At 43.0% G+C, this 17177-nt stretch overlaps 1 protein-coding gene across 1 annotated transcript; it reads left to right on the forward strand.

Annotated features, from left to right (window-relative positions):
• The first annotated feature begins 427 nt into the window (after positions 1-427).
• On the forward strand, positions 428-11543 carry st3gal5 (ST3 beta-galactoside alpha-2,3-sialyltransferase 5). Its single transcript, XM_072396237.1, has 8 exons — positions 428-553; positions 2215-2331; positions 3964-4093; positions 6825-7034; positions 8732-8862; positions 9040-9226; positions 10469-10627; positions 11026-11543. The coding sequence occupies exons 1-8, from the start codon at positions 546-548 to the stop codon at positions 11281-11283; spliced, it is 1200 nt and encodes a 399-aa protein (XP_072252338.1). The 5' UTR covers positions 428-545; the 3' UTR covers positions 11284-11543.
• Positions 11544-17177: the final 5634 nt, after the last annotated feature.

A 17177-nucleotide genomic window follows, 5' to 3' on the forward strand; every position in this document is an offset into this window, starting at 1 on the left:
GTTTTCTGGGTTATTTCCGTTCAATCTATCTATCTCTGTCTGTCATGCCTGACGTCTGACAAACAAACCTCGTGAAAATAGCTTGACAACGGACTGATTTTGTTATCTCTTTACAGTGTAGAAACACCATTCCTTCTTAGATGTAATGTACTGTAGCGAATGGCACTGTACCAAGATGGCCGCCCTGTGGGCATGCCGCTCTCTGAGCGGCAGCAGTCAATGCGGCGTCTATGTAAATGTCTACATTGTATCCTACGCTAAGGGAGATAATTAATTTGGGCAGCTGATAGTCGAGTTTAACGTTGACATCAACCCGTCTCAAATGCAAATTTACGTATTGCGTCATCGGGGTACGTATTTCAGACCCGAACTACTGATAGGGTCTTCTTAAACGTCGTTGATGGCAGCGGAAGTGATAACGAGTGTTGCTGCTTCTAATTGACTATTTCACAGTCTCCGAGACCGAGGGAGGTATAAATGGCAAACCAGAGGGAGCTATGGTTTATCACACCTAAAGTGTACGTCATGAAGAATCGTTGGAATCTATGAAACGGTAAATAATCGAAACACCGACTTGCAAAAACCAAATTAAGGTAGTTTTAAAGATAATCTAACGCTTAACGGTTTTGCTTTGTATTCAATGCGTTGTGGCTATAAAGCAGCGATAACGGCCACCCAGTTTTTGACGTTAATAAGTAGCGGCCATTCGTATTAAGTCGAGTCATGCTGTGGGACCTTATCTTTGTTTCTTGGAAAGCAATCTACTACTCCTTACCCCATTTTTGCGACGAGTAGCGACAGCAACAACCTCTTATTGAGCTGCAACCTCTCATCACTGCGTGACAGGGCGCGTTTGTAAAAACGAATATCCTTCTTTTGTGACGCCTTGCTCAACCTCTGGTGGAAAACGGTACATTTTACTATCATCTTGGTCCAGTTTTTTTTCTTAGTGCCCAGCAACCAGCGTAAATGGGCTTTACCATTCGAAGTGTAAATGCTGCCTGCGACAGTCTCTATATCAGATCTCGTTTCTTCAATCAGAAGCGCGTGACCTCCGGGCTGCTGCAGCTGACCGCTTCTCCTCCTTAATAACAACAACAAAAAAAAACATTCCGCTGGAACTAATTCTGCATGTTTATTACCATTGATAATGTCAACGTGTTGCTGGGATGATTTTCATTCTTGTTGCCGTCAAAGTATGAACAGTTGCGACCATTTGGCAGCTTTTCTCAAAAGAAAACGGCGACGTAAAAATTGTGCACAACTTCACATCCCAGAGCCGCTTTTTAGCATTTTTCAATACGCAGACGTTTGCTAACTTCTCTTCAACATCCTAACTGCATCACATATTTGACTTTAACGAGAGAAAAAAATAAAATATAATATAAACTATAATAAAATGAGACTAGTTACGTGGGGCTGTTGCGTTTGGAAGCTCGATGGGGGGCCTGCGCCGTGCTTAACATTCGGTGCAATTTTGTGCTATTTCATTAGTTTTATATTACAAACAGATATAATAACTGACTTTTAAACGCCACAACATTTGATGTTAATACCAAAACAAAAAAACAGAGAAAGTTTCTGTATCATCATCTATGTGTGGAGGTCATTACAGCACTTTTACTGAGATGAACAGCATTAAGAGTTCACAGATCTCAGGGAACTTTTTGAGCTTACAACACTGGGGCTTCTGTGGAGTTTCAGAACAGTTTCAGCGCACCTGTGCTGTTTCAACGAATTTCATATTGTGACAGTCTGTGCAGACTTTAGTTTTCGGATGTTGATTAGCGCTTCTGATTTGGAAAACTCTTTGCACAACTGCCTGTAGGCTTGTCTTTATCAATAGTTTCCTTTTTACCCCTGCGGGCCACTTCTGATTTTACCCGAGATCTAAAATCAACCGATGTTGAATCATTTTGGTATCGGAGCACAGTTTACGTTCACCATTTCCTCAAAAACTGTTTTCTGTGTCTGTCACTGAAACAAAGGAATGAAAGGTCCATGCAGCTATTTCTGCAAAATCCAACTCCAGTCGCGTCTCGGAATGTTAGCGTGCACCAGAGAAGAGCAGTGTTGCTATTTTTGTCAGGTTTCCCTACAGTAAGCATCGTCCTGTACAGAAACCTTACTTTAACCACATGATCGGGATCTGTTTTTTGCTCTTCCATCATGCTTGTGCCCGCTGAGTAACTCTGTCTGTCCTTGTGGGTCCAGGACGAGATCCCTGAGGGCCACAGGGCTCCAGGCTTCAGCGGACACACCCGAGCAGTTCCCAGGATCCCAGGTGAATGAGAACAGCATGAGGCTTCTTATACGCTGGACTGCACACAGGTGATGCACACACAGAGACTCCCACTGTTCATCACTCACAGTTTACGTCTCAGCTGGTTTCCTGCATGGGGATTGTGTGAATGTTACATTCAGGCTATTTCCTTCAGTGGGAGCAACAGTATAGATGAAAATCATGAGAATCTGTTAGATTCTGAAAGCATCTTCTTTGTAAGCCCCATCAATTTAAAAGAAAAAGGACACTGCTCCACCTTTTATCTGAGAGGTGACATGTACTCATTGCTACAGTGTAGACTGATTTAGCTGCTGGAGTTAAACTGGTTCACCTCAAGGCCAAATAGACAGAGAAGATGTGGATGTCATTCACAGCTAACAGCTAACTGACTGTTGCATGCACCGGTCACAGGCTAAGTGTGTTTTAAAAGTAGCTGCCACGACTGTCGCTACATGAGTTCTGCACCTTAAGCTCATCTCCCTGTCACACCGAGTTGTTGCTTATCAGATGAAAGTTTCTTTGCGAGGAAAGAGGAAATTACGCCATTTAGAAACTTTACTTTTAAACTGTATCTTCAGGTACTTTGTTAAATGTTAAATGTTTGTTAAAAGTTTTGCCAAGTGTTCTGCTCTGTTTTGACAACGCTGACTCTTCTTGTAAATCAGTCGTTAGTTTAAATGACTCACAGGTGATTAAGATAATGTTTACTCTGACGGTAGGAGATGCCATTTGCAGGTTAAAGGTTAGTCTGCGTAAAAGGTACTTTTAGTTAATCATTATAGCTAATGAAGTTTGTTTTAGTGCTGGAGGCTCCTTGTGCAGTTTCTTTCCCTGAGGCTGTACCTATTTGCAGACAATAGGAGGGAATACTATTCATAAAAGTTATGGAAAGAAAATCTTTTTTAAAAATGCAGTTATTGCACTTCCTCCTGCTTAATGTGTCCCCGATGCCTGTGGTCGATCTGAAGAGATTCTTACAGAAGATGCAGAGTTAGAACAGAGTTCTTTTACTTTTATTTGTGTCATTATGAGACCAACAGGATTGAACAATGACCTTTCCCTGCGTGTGTGAGGCAGCGTGGAAGCAGGCACTTTGTTTCTCAGGATTTTCTTTAACTTTAACTGGGATGCTCGGTAGAATCATCCAGCTGTAATCTCCCCCCACAGTTTGAGGGATTTCTGATTTCAACACTTATAACGCAGTTATAACACTTGCGCAAGCTCGCTAATATTCCTTGCACCCTGTTTTGGGAGGCTATGTGTGCGGTTCAGTAACCTTTGGAGCGATGAAGTCCAGTGATGGAGAAGCAGGAATTCTTGACTAGAAGGTAGCTGGTTCTTGGCATCTCATTCAAAGGACTTCCACACTTCTGACTGCCCGCTCAGGAGACTTCAGGTTTCTACTGTCCCAGGGACATGTTGATGAGCCTAAATCTGTGTCTCGGATTGAACCGAAGGAGCTTTCTGTAGCCTTTCAGCTTCCATGACTTCCTCTTCTGTTGCTCCAGCATTCTGGTGTTTATACCCAAGTTCAAGGCAACGTGTGTGTGTATTCATCCAAAAACTGACTGGGAGAGAGCTCCAGGCTGGGAAGCTCCCGTTTATTGATGGGTTACTGTGTCTTGTTTGGCTGTTACTTTAGCATTTCAAACAGAACCATTTCTCCCCCCTCTCTCCAGGTGCGTGGTGGTGGTGGTGGTTGCAGCTGTGTTTTTGTTTTTGCTGTTTTTGAGGATGGTCTCTCTACCGTTGACTGAGACGGACACAAGTAAACCTGCCGAGTGGCACGTCAACCTCACACATAAAAAGGTGAGAAAAGCTGAGCCGAGAGTTCAGGCTATCTGGGTCAGATTATGAATGGAATGCACCTGTGCAGACATGCCCTCACCGGACCTCACCTTCTAACTGAAGGCCCATTGTCTCGGTATGGATCTTTGCTTTTCTGAGGGGTGCAGTTGTTTATTTTCTGCCTCATTAATCCTCATCCACAATGCAGACCAAAGGCAAAAACACTGCAATTATATGAGCTGTAAATAAATAAAAAAAAAGCTTTACAGCTTCTCCAGGTTTGTTAAAATGCTGTACAATATTGGCTTTTACTGAAATGTAAATAGTGTTTTCAAGCCCGAATGCCAGCTGTCTCCATGGTTTGCAACATTCCATCTGACAGCTGGTATGAGGTGTTTGTGCTGATATGCTGCGTTTGGTTTTCTCCAAACGTGCTGCTGTGCATTATGACCAGACATCTGCACTTTGGTCTCATGTGTCCAAAGGACATTTGGCCTCATGCAAGAACACGAACTCGCCTCGTCAGATTCAACAAACGCTCTTAACTTCGGGAAAAGTGTGTAAACGACCTGCGGAAATGATGAATGCCACCTGTGAGTTGGCACTACTAAAATAAAACGCTATTATTTATTTATTTATTTAAGTGCACTTGCACAAGGATGCTGCCTGTATTTGCATACTCCACACCCAAAATAATACTACACTTCATCTCGCCTGTGCCAGGAAGTGTTGAGGTTTTTTTTTGTTATTTTTTTTGTGGATAGTGGAGATAGTGGAGAGAGACAGGAAACGGAGCAGAGAGAATGGGAACGACACGCAGCAGAGGCCATCCGGTTAGGGACTCAAAGCGGGGCTGAATGAAGTGAGGACTATAGCCTCCGTACATGGGGCGCCTGCTCAACCCACTGCGCCACCGACCACCCCAAGTGTCGAGCATTGAGTCATGAGAATGGCATCAAGGTGCAAAAAGAACAACTTTATGGGCTCTGAGACTGAAGTTCTGCTTTCAGAGTTCCAAAAAGGAAAAAATCTGTCATTTTTAGCAGTGTCAGCAGTGGAATTACAGGACCTGCTAAAGTGAAGAAAGCAATTACGCGTGCTGCTAATTCCGTGTCACCTGTAGTCACCAAAATAAGTAAGAGATGGTTTGGTATGAAAATGGCTTAAAAAAACCTTCAAAAGCCATGGGCAGGCGCTCGATGACAGCAACTAAAGCCGTGCAATCAGTTGTTGCCTCATCATGATGGCACTTTGATGGGGCGGTCCATGAGGGGGGGTCTTCTGGAAGCACACCTTCTGGTCTGCCTGGGCTGGTTCAGGTAGTGGGAGACCCTCGTTCATGGCAATATTGTGCAAAACGCAGCATGCCTTCTATAGAGCAGCCCAGTGCGCTCCACAACAGCACGGGTGCTTTGACGCTTATGTGTGTGCAGTCTACTGCTCCGATTGTGCTCAGCAGTCCAGCCAAGGGCATTGGCCTTGTTATACAGAGTCCAATTAAGCTTCAATTAGAGCATCATTTAAGTCCAACAGAATAATGTCAACATAATTAATGGGGTGTAATGTATATATTTATCTATGATTGCTTCAAAGTAAACAGAGGACTGTTTTACTAAACTCCTACGACAGGTTTGGCTCACTCGTAAATTCTGTTCCTACCGCAAATTCTCTTAAATAACTCGTACGCACGACTTAAGAACAAATCTGTTCGTACGAACGGTTCCTGCATGAAGTTCCAGAAGTCTTGTGCTTTGTTGAGATGCAGCTTTGCAAACCTAAGCTGTGCTGCCATGTTCTTTTTAGAGAGAAGAGGCGTTCTCCTGCAGCCCTTCCAGACAAACCATCCTTGTTCAGTCTGTTTCTAACTGTGCTGCCATGAACCTTTAACATGCTGAGCCCTGTAGAGGCTGAGATGTAGCTGCTGGGTTTTCCCCAGTTTCTCTGAGAATTGCACGGTCTGACCTTGGGGTGAACTTGCTGGGACGACCACTCCTGGAAACACTGTCCTGAGTCTTTTCCACGTGTGAATACTCTTTCTCTGTGTAGTTTGGAAATGGCCTTATGAGGACTGGGGTTCACAATAAGTAGTAAACTTAGAGGCTCACATCGGGCCGCCTGGTTTAATTTCCTTATTTATCAAGTCAAACAATTCTATGGACATAACCAGGAAAAATAAGATAAACTTGTTGTGTGTTTTTATTGAGAGCTGGAGGCTATGACGGGTCAGAGCAGAGAAATGGAAATGTCCTGCAGTCTGTCGTGCAGCGGAGCACCTCTAACCGTCTCTGAATGCTGTGTTCCTGCACCCTGAGCCATCTGAAAGGAGTCCCATTTAGATTTGCTCAAGCTTCTTGTAACAGCAGCTCTGTTACTGTTTTTTTCTTTTTTCTTTGTGTTATGCTCTGATGCATACATTCTTTCTCTTTCCTGTTTATCAAAACATACTCAGCCTTAACAAGTTGACACAGAAATCAGATCACACACACACACACACACACACACACACACACCATCTATGTTGTTCTTTAGGATGACATCACAGTTTTTATGTGTGATAAGAGCTAGTGTCCTCGTGTTCGGCTGATCTGAGCACCCCTGTCTGTTCTGTGTGAAGATGACACATAAAGTCGATGTATTTACACATCTTAGAACAACCTGCTCAGTCGGGTCATGACTTTATAGAAAATTATTTGCTGGTGTTATTGTGCCTCTGTCAGAGGAGCTTTGCTCACAGTCTCTGTTTCCCCCGCAGCTCGTGCACGAGCACGTGCACAGAGTCCTGGAGGGTCAGTGTCATCCCGGCGGCACCAGGGCGAAACTGTTGGCGCTCCTTCCAGCTTCGGGTCAGTCGACCCAGCCCTTCCTGTGGAGAGACGAGCCGCTCCCCGACGACCTGTTCCTTTTCCCGTCGCCATTCGGGTTCACAGGGCTTCAAGACAAAGTCAAGGACCTGCTGCAGCTGGTGAATGCGACTCCAATTTATTTATTATTTATTTATTTTCTTAAGTTATAATTGAGCTAGTATGCAGCTGAAAGTTGCTCCATTACAACTGTAGTTGTGGTGGTGGGAGGAGCTCAGTGGTGTCTCTGCCTGAGGAAGGAAACGGCCCCCAAGTCTGCTGTCAGGACTGCTTCTACTTCTGTGTTCCTTGCCAGATGGCAGCTGGGTGGAGTTTGTGGTTTTGGTGACTTTTAACCCTTAGTGTACCCCCCATTTTAGAGCCTTCCTGTGTTGTTTGCGGTTGGGATGTTCTATTTTGCTCCTCTGCAGAAGTTTACAAAAAGCTGACAGTGGAGTGGAACCTTCTTCCATTTTTCTTTAAATGGTTATTCTGAGCTCTCGCAACCAGAGTGGAGATATGTGCAGCAGGTTTGTCCTTGGCTGAGTGAAGGGTGTGAGGCTGAGCTCCAGTTCCTGGCTCTGTGGGAAAAACACAGACTTCAAAAGGACAAAGGCCTTGGCACGTAAATAATTACCAGCGATGAATGAGCTACTCGCCAGTTCAGAGCCCCCAGCCTCACCTGCTGGCATGAAGTTTGAGGCGAGATCGAATTTCCCTGCGACGTGTGTGCAAGTATCATGAAGAAATCTGAAACTCTGACCTGGAAAAGCAGGTTACAGTTAAAAATTCTCACTTTCCTGAATATAGACTCTAGGTTTCCATTGAGATCTTTGTTTAAAAAGGCAAATTTAAACTTTAAATTCAACAAAGATCTTTTGACACTGCCTGAATGTTATGAGCAAGCAGCGTTTAAAAGAAAAACAAGGAAGATGTTCACTTGTGTGGCAGCTGGATTCTGCCAATTTCTGTGAGGTTAGGAGAAGGAAACCCGAGTCGACTTCGTCAGCAGCGCCATCTCATGTTCACAAGTCGATCTTCAGCCAGTCATGTGTATCAGATGCACGTTTGGTTCTTTTTGGAGACCGTCTGGGCGAAGAAAAGTGCAAATGTTCTTACTCGTTCGATGGCTGAAGTCTTTGCAAAGTTATTATTTTCACACTTCTGTGCAACCCAGGGACTTCCTGTTTTAAAGCCCCGTCGCTACAGGACAGTCAAATAGCTGGGGAAAAAAATCCCTCCCATCTGTTTTTAATTTTTCCTGAAGCATTTTTCTTTCAGCTTAGGAAGGGGACGACCGCGCCACAACAACAGCGAGAAAAGACACTAAACCGTCACCAGAAAAAAGTGAAACTACTGCTGTTCTGCAAATATGACACAAAGTAAACCTGAGACACTGTTGGTGTGGTGTTAGTTAGACATGCTTGTTGATTGCTAGAGAGCTCTTGTTTCTGTATTAAGCCTTTTGTGATGAGAATAGTTCAGAGCACTGAGGAAAGGGGAAGTCATAAAGAGGGCGGCTTTTGGATGAACCACAGAAAAACATTCACTTCTGATCTGATGGAAGTTGGTCCCAGGTTTTTATCTCGTCAGCAGTACAGATGTTTATACCATGTGTTTAATGTCATATTAACCCTTTATTGATAGACTTTGACTTCCATCTTAGCTGTGTGGGAAATGTTCTCTCAGCGTTCCATTTCTGAGGAGGTCTGCTTTCTGCTCCTTAATGCTGACCGTGCAGTTCAGCCCGTATCTGAGTTCAGTGTGTTCCTGTGAGGGCTTCTCTGAGCACACAGTTAATGACTCCACCTGTTTCCAGCTTCCAGCCTCTGCGCCGCTGCCAGGGAGAGCGTCGGGTAAATGTCGCCGCTGTGTGGTCATGGGAAATGGAGGCATCCTCAAAGGCCTGGAGCTGGGCCCTCTGATCGACCAATTTGATGTGGTTATCAGGTTAGAATTACAGCTGTGCTGCTTGGACTTTACTCACCCAGTTTGCATGTAACGGTCTCTGTGACAGATGTTATCTGCACCGATGTGCTCCTTGCTGCTCATCACGCATGCAGGGTCCATGTTTGACTTTCAGATTTTGTGGTGCGATGATTCTGATCAGAATTTTTTGTCTGTCAGGTTAAACAGGGGTCCTCTGGGAGAGTTCAGAGGGGACGTTGGCTCTCGAACCAGCATCAGGATGAGTTATCCGGAGGGCACGCCACTCCACTGGGTCGACACAGACCCAGACACTGTGTTTGTAGCTGTGGTGTATAAAGGAGGCGACATCGGCTGGACCTCTGCTATGTTGAAGAAGCGGGCTGTGGTGAGTTCCGGAGGGGTCGGCGTCAGCTGATCGGTGCTTTGATTGACTGGAGATCAAGCTATCCTGCAGTTAGTCTAAGTGGAAGATAATCTTTTGCTTATTTTAATGGTTGGTTTTAATCGTAAGTGTTCAGATTTTTATGTAATATTTGATCATGTTTCACACAGTGTTGTGCAAAGTCTTGATCCACCCCTCATTTCTTCACATTCAACTTTCCTTTTAATGGTTTCATCATTTAACATCATTTTAAGTCTCGAGCCACAGGCTTTCTGAGGGGCGTTAGCTGATGATTCACTCATTTACCTGCTGGTTTTCTGTGGAAAGTGTTTCATTTGTTTAAAGCCACTTTACACTGACATGTTAATCATTCGAGTATTAAGAAAAGGGACCTAACCCATGGGATAAATCAGCGGGGTTTACTCATAACGGACAACTTAACAAAGCACCAGCTTTGAATTGAATACTTTCTTTGTTACCAGCAGCCTGTCACAGAGACGCATCTGTTCCCATTTCTTTAGCTGTGTCTAAGAAAAGTACCAAAGACACAGTTTTGACAGAAAATAGTATTTTTGTTCCAACAAGGGGATTTCCCAAAGAGCTATTTGCTGAAAACTTGGCATATTTCAGCACGGTGTGCATTGTGTCCTTAAAAAAAACTATCTGCAGCAGATCTCAACATTACCGAAGCAAGGTGGGATCATCTGGCTGGAGAACGGAACAAAAGGCAGCCAACATCCAAAGAAGAACTATTCCTGAAGACTTCTTAAAGAAATGACAGAAAGCTCGTCAAAGAGGGTCAGGCTGAGCTCAGACCAAATACTGACCTTCATGCTCATTAGAATTGTACAAATGCAGCATTTTGACTAATATACATATAATATACATTTCTATTTATTTTAGCATGTTTCAGTAAATCACTGCACCTACGTCCTGTTTTGCTCACAATATAACAAAAAAAAACACATTACGGGTGGCTTCAGACCTTTTGCACAGATCTGCAAATCCTGTAGAAGTTGGAAAATCCAGATAAAAATGTGTTTGCATGAAGCAGCTGCTTCCGTTCAGATTAAAACCTCGTTGCTATGCAACCATCTGCTGATTGCATGGCGACGGTGGAACACGCCACACAAGTTCCGGCAGCGTGTTTGGAAGTGGATGTGCCCATTAACCCGTGTTCCAGCAGGCTCTCTGTCCTCCTGCAGTATCATGTGACATTACACAAAGCTGTGCTTTGTGTTGCAGCCTCTGTGGGACTGGCTCTTCTTCTGGCAGAAGGTTCCAGGTGAAATCCCTCTTCGGCCCCAGATGTTCAGACTCCTGAACCCCCACGTCATTAGAGAGGCCGCATTAGACCTCCTGAAATACCCTAAACCCAGACCCCGCCTGTGGGGATGGGACCAGGTAATAGACACTGCACATAAGGCGGTCTTTTTTTTTTTTTTAAATCTCTCCAGTTAAGAGAGATTTGTGTCTGCCGGAGGAAAACAAGACTGTGAATCAGTGTGGCAGTTCAGAATATCCAAATCTTTTAGCTAACAACAACATCTCCTCTTTATGTTACTTTTTGAATATTCCAATAAGCCTGTTTGACCAATAATAGACCAAATGAAACTGTACATTCTTCATCACACTGGCCTTCCCTTATTTATTTATATTGACAGTTTTACCTTAATAGAAACGCTTTCTTTTTTCAGACTACTTAAAGCTTCATATAAACTGTGGAGCTGTTAGTTTTATTTAAAAAAAACCCGTAATGACAGTTTTTTGGGTTTTTTTGCTCTCTGTTGTCGCTTCTGCAGAACATTCCAACCCTGGGTGTCTCCGCACTGAATCTCGCCAGCCTGCTGTGCGACGAGGTCAGCCTGGCAGGCTTCGGCTACAACCTCTCCCATCGAGACGTGCCACTGCACTACTACGACCACCTGCCCATGAGCGTCATGCAGCAGCAGAAGATGCACAACGTGGACAGAGAAAGTGAGTTCCTGCAGAAGCTTGTGAAAGAGGGAGCCATCACCGACCTGACAGGAGGCATCCACTGCTCCTTCTGCCCCAGCTGACCCCCAATGACCTCCACCGCTGACCGCTTCCTCCTGCAGACGCAGCGGGCTTTTTAAAAGACACTGACTCTCAGATCCGTGCAACCAAATGGTGAACAAGGAGTGACGCAGAAGAAAATGACAAGTGAGAGATATCTGGTGTTGTATTTGACACACTGTGCTGCTCGAGGAGCAAAACATGTGGATGCAGGCAGCTTTCCGTCTGTTAGTATTGGCATGTTACACGATTGATAGCAGTTTAAATCATCTCTCCTACAAAATGAAGGGTTTTTTTTTTCCTTTGCCGGTACATCCAACTCAAGCCAAGTTAAACCTAAAAAAGTCTGATCCAGATCTCAAATGTTGATTTTCTTAAAGTGAAATGTTCGATTAAGCCAGTACTATTGATGTTTTTTTCTTTAATGTTTCAGTGTAATCTAAATGTCTGACACGGATCAGTGGGTGAAGGGTCGTCTTAATGGAGTCCTGGTAGGGCGGAGTTGTATGTAAGCATCCTGTCAGCTGACCAAACTGGACTCTTCCTCTGGTTTTCAGTCTGCTGCAGGACCGGAGTAATTAACGGGTGAAATGATTTGATGTGTCATGTTTTTTTCACAAAGTGCATCAGTCAGAGGTCAGAGACTTCTTCAGTTTTTTGTTTTTTTTTGAAGCAGGCTTCATTATGTAAAGGTTTAGAGTTTTGTTCTGGTGTTCCGCGCCGGAATGGGGGGCCATTTAAATCAAATCAAACAAGCACACCAATCAAATGCATGCATTATGTACAGCACAGCCAATTACATCGTTTCATTGTTTTTGTATACATCTTTTGAGCAGACTTGGGGGTTATTTTGAGCAATGTTGTAGAAGCTGTTAACTTATAAGATGCACCACGACATCATGCCGTTTGTCAGTGGTGTCGTGGTATGCATTTTTTTTACCTTGTTGACTGCAGCCTTAAAATGGCTGCTCTATTAAAACCACTGCAAATCTTACTTATCCTGCTCATACATATGAATTAATATAACTGGCATATTTGTGTAATCAGTGACACTTTTTAGCATGTTCTCATATCAATACCTCTTTCGTTTTTATGACCAATTTCACACAACTACATGGACCTGCCTGATCTTATGATTTGTTAAACTCAGATGTTTGTTTTCCATCGTGTCTTTATTTTCATTGAAGTTAATACATATGTGAATAATTAATTATGCACTGACTAGATGTGTGGCTGCATCATTCCATTGAATTCGAATACAAATAAAACTGACTTATATTTATAATTTTGGCATCAGCTCTCCAGTTTGTCTGCATTAGAGAACCACATACAATGTGGTTATCAGTCATGAGATGTGGTCTCCTCTTTAACTTGGTCGTGATTGCAGATGACGGCAAACAGTTTTCATGCCGATACTGATGAAAATTCTTTGATCACAACCTTACAGCACGGAGGTGTGTGCGACAAGGAGCTTTTCTAACGACATCTGTGATTCTCCATCCTCAACAGGTGGAGATATCCAACGAACATCGCACCCCCACCATGCAGTCTGCATGACACAGAGGAGCAAAGTTCCTACATGTGTCCAGTTTATGGACAACATGATGGAAAACGCTGCTTATTAAAAGAATAAGCTGATATTTCTAGACCATCTGAACGATGGTCTGTGTGTGAATGATTCTGACTGAACAATCCAGCACGTGCAGGGCGCTCCAACAGTGAAACCTCATTCCTCACTGTGAAACACGGGGGAGGGAGCATCATGGTGTACTGCTTTTCTACACTTTGGCCCCAGATATTTTAAAGGAGAGTCTGAAACATGACCGGAAGCTTAGAAGAGTTTGGATGGGGACACTTGACAGTGACTCAAAGCTCACAAGTACAGTGGGGAGAACAAGTGTTTGATACGCTGCCGAGTTTGTTGGTTTTCACACTTGCAATGCATGTAGAAGTCTGTAATTTCTATCATAGGTGCTCTTCAAGTGTGAGTGACGGACTCTAAAAACAAAATCCAGAAAAATCAATGATTTTTAAATAATCAATTTGCATTTTATTGCAGGAAATAAGTATTTGATACAGCAGGAAAATTAAACTTAATACTTGGTACAGAAACCTTTGTTTGCAATTACAGAAGTCAGACGTTTCCTGTAGTTCTTTACAAGGCTTTCACACACTGCAGCAGGGTGTTTGGCCCACTCCTCCATACAGATCTTCTCCAGATCCTTGAGGTTTCAGGCGTCTCCAGAGAGTTTCAGTCGGGTTCAGATCTGGAGACTGGCTATGCCACTGCAGGACCTGGAGATGCTTCTTACGGAGCCACTCCTTAGTTGCCCGGGCGGTGTGCTTCAGGTCATTGTCATGTTGAAAGATCCAACCGTGACCCATCTTCAGTGCTCTTACTGAGGGAAGGAGGTTGTTGGCCAATATCTGGCGATACATGGCTCCATCCATCCTCCCTTCAATGCTGTGCAGTCGCCCTGTCCCCTTTGTAGAAAAGCATCCTCCACCTCCGTGTTTCACTGTAGGGATGGTCTTCTTGGGTTTATACTCTTCCTTCTTTCCTCCAAACACAGCGAGTGGAGTTTAGACCAAAAAGCTCTATTTTCGTCTCATCTGACCACATTACCTTCTCCCACACCTCATCTGGATCATCTATATAGTCATAGGCAATCTTCAGATGGGCCTGGATATGTGCTGGCTTAAGCAGGGGGACCTTGCATGTGTAGCATGGTACAAATTGAAGTTGTCCTCCACTACACATTTAATTTGAAAGTCTTATTTTTGTTCTGCAAAAAGCCAAAAATATATATTATTTATCGCGTTACGCCACACACATCTTCACTCAGGTGCGTGTTCCCGTTCTCAGAGCGTATTCTCGCGAGATTTCTCTTGTCCCTGTAAGTGTAGCGAACGCGCCCTCTGCTGGTGAGACTTAGATACAGTATCACCCCATTTGACAAACAAACGAACCTTTCCCGATCAGACAACACACAGACAATTTTCAACACACTCATGACCTTATCTTAATGCAAGTAATATTAACCATATAAATAATAACAATGTTGGTATATCACTGATGGCTCTGTATACCACACGTGCACTGCAGGATTTTAAACCACGACGGTGCAATGTATTACTAATAGTTTTTTTGTTAACAGTGGTTCCAGCTTGCTGCTGGTCATTGACCAGGTCCTGCCGAGTAGTTTTGGGCTGTTCCCTTACCTTCCTTACGATAATTGTAACCCCACGAGGTGAGATCTTGCAGGGAGCTCCAGACTGAGGGAGGTTGACTGTTATCTTTGTCTTCTTCCATTTTCTGATTATTGCACCTACAGTTGTTGTTTTCTCATTAACCTGTTTGCCTATATTCCTGTAGCCCATTCAGTCCTTGTGCAGGGCTATAATTTTGTCCCTGATGTCCTTGCACAGCTCTCTGGTCTTGGCCATTGTGGTGAGGTTGGAGTTTGTTTGTGTGTGAGTGTGGACAGGTGTCTTTTTATTCTATTTAGTTCAAACAGGTGCAGGTAATACAGGTAACGAGTGGAGAACAGGAGGGCCTCTTAAAGAACAACAAACAGGTCTGTGAGAGCCAGAATTCATACTGTTTGGTAAGGTGTCAAATACTTATTTCCTGCAATAAAATGCAAAATGATTATTTAAAAATCATTTCTGGATTTTGTTTTTAGAGTCCGTCACTCACACTTGAAGAGCACCTATGATAGAAATTACAGACTTCTACATGCATTGCAAGTGTGAAAACCAGCAAAATCGGCAGCGTATCGAATACTTGTTCTCCCCACTGTAAATCAACACCAGGATGGAATGGCCAAAGAGCCACAAAGAGGACAGAGTGAACAAGATGCCCCACAATTTGATTTAAAAAAAATATTTTAAAAAATAGTCCAAAGTGTCCCCTCATGGCTGTGCAAGTCTTAAAGGCAGCTACAGAAAAGAGCTGACGGAGGCTGGCACAGTTAAGTTTCTTTTTGAGACGTCTGGACACTTATTTCTGTGGAAGCCAGTGTCTGCCACTTAATGAAAAAAAATAGGAAATACTAAGTCAAATAGCCTAAGTCAAAGCAAGTCTGTGTCTTAAAGAAAAGCTACACTTTGATGTAGTTTGTTCAAAAACAACACAGTACTTTGTGTTTACATGCATTGTGTTAGAAAGAACTGAAAATATTTGGTACATCTTTCATTTCTGTGGAATTTGTGTGAATATATAACAAATATTCAGTTTTTCCTGGAATGAAACAAATAGAGGTTGTGACACAGGCCCAGGTAAGTTAAGGATCTACATCTAGTTCATTGGATATCAGCCGTCTCAGTTCGATGTACAGGTTAACTGTTTCAAACACATCATTTAGTGTCAGATCATCCTCTGAAATTAGGTCCACACAGATATGGAACACATCTTCATCACATGGGAAGTGCTTGAACACTCACTCTTCAAGGCAGACATTAACCCGCTCCAGGTCCACATGGTGCAAACAATCCCTGCCTCGGTACAGCTGAGGGACTGTGCAATATGGAGGGACGTCCGTGGGGTGATCATGAGTTGTGGACTTGACGGACTCGATGGTTGTTCCAAATCAAGATAATTTATTAAGTTCTGCCAAGGAGGCAAGTAAATATTCAGTCAGTGTAAAAAATATTGGGGATTGTTAATTCCTAAGTAGTCCTGGTGCATGATTAGCTTCATTTTAGGCTTTGTGTTCTTGTAATATAGTAGGTTGGCACAATAATATTAATACCTGTTAAATGTGTTTTTCTGCAGTGCAACTAATGTTGAACCGTGCACTCGTGTGCTTGAATAGGACTTGTATATCGTCCCCCTCTTAAAATAATGGCACAAGTCATATTTTCCAGTTTTTCCAAAAACAAACAAAAAAAAACTGAACCAAGTATATTCTGTCAGTTTTTTCTGTTTTTGGAAAAAAACTTGAAAACAGAAGATCAGCCACCATTGTTCAATTTGCTGGTTTCCAGTGATTGGACCAAAGGTTACAGTGTCTCTTTCAGCTTGGTTCTCAGAATTATTTTTTTTAAAAACGCAGCATTTCAGCCATGTGGCCATTCTCTGTTCTTAAATCAAGTCTGAGTCTGGCAGGGCACCCACCAGAATTGATCACAGCATCCATAAAGTAGCCAGCAATAATATTAAGGTTGTTGTTTGTTTTTTAAGCTTCCAGCCATATCATCTTTCTGGAAAATCCATCGATGCATCCAGTGATTGCAACTCCATACGGCTTAAGCTTATCGTAGCCATTAATGTGCCAGACATAGTTTGGACCACAGCTGTGGTAAACACGGCTTCGCAGCCTGTTTCTTGACCAGTAACTGTAGTAATATTCGCACATGTAACAAACATTTTTGGTGCATCCACCTGTAGCGATGGCACTGACCAGATGTTTGCAGATGCTATTCAATGAAAGCTGACACATCAGTTTTGTTCTTTCTGCACTAGGGCTGCCACAAACGATTATTTTAATAGTCGACTAATCACCAATTATTTTCTTTCGATTAGTCAACTAATCAGCTTATCGCACCAGGATGCAGCTGCTCTTATATAACCATCATCATCATCTTTCAGCTTGGAGTGTTTAAGGTATATGCTAACTAAAAAAATAGACAATTAATGTCATAGTTCATTAACCCTTTGATGAAATATGCAGCTTGTTGCAACAAACAATTATTTAACTGTGTAGCAAACACACAAAAATACTTTTTTTTTTGTTTTTTTTAGGTTTTTCTTTCCTTCATTTGTCTCTGGCATCAAACATAGCTGCATTTAAATCAAATGAGGTAGGCACCTGAAACTAAGGAATTATTCACAAAAAGTTTTGGTCAAATATAACACCAGTCAGGACATTTCCTTGCTGAGGTGTGCATGTAGCTGGCTTTGTAACGAAGCCGT

The sequence above is a fragment of the Leuresthes tenuis genome, unplaced genomic scaffold (genome assembly GCF_036924035.1).
Source record: "Leuresthes tenuis unplaced genomic scaffold, fLeuTen1.0.hap1 SCAF_11, whole genome shotgun sequence".
NCBI classification, from domain to species: Eukaryota; Metazoa; Chordata; class Actinopteri; order Atheriniformes; family Atherinopsidae; genus Leuresthes; species Leuresthes tenuis.

Coding starts and splice junctions, on each gene's coding strand:
- st3gal5 (XM_072396237.1), top strand. Junction 4,094..6,824: donor TCAACCTCACACATAAAAAG/GTGAGAAAAGCT, acceptor TTTCCCCCGCAG/CTCGTGCACGAGCACGTGCA. Junction 8,863..9,039: donor CAATTTGATGTGGTTATCAG/GTTAGAATTACA, acceptor TTTGTCTGTCAG/GTTAAACAGGGGTCCTCTGG.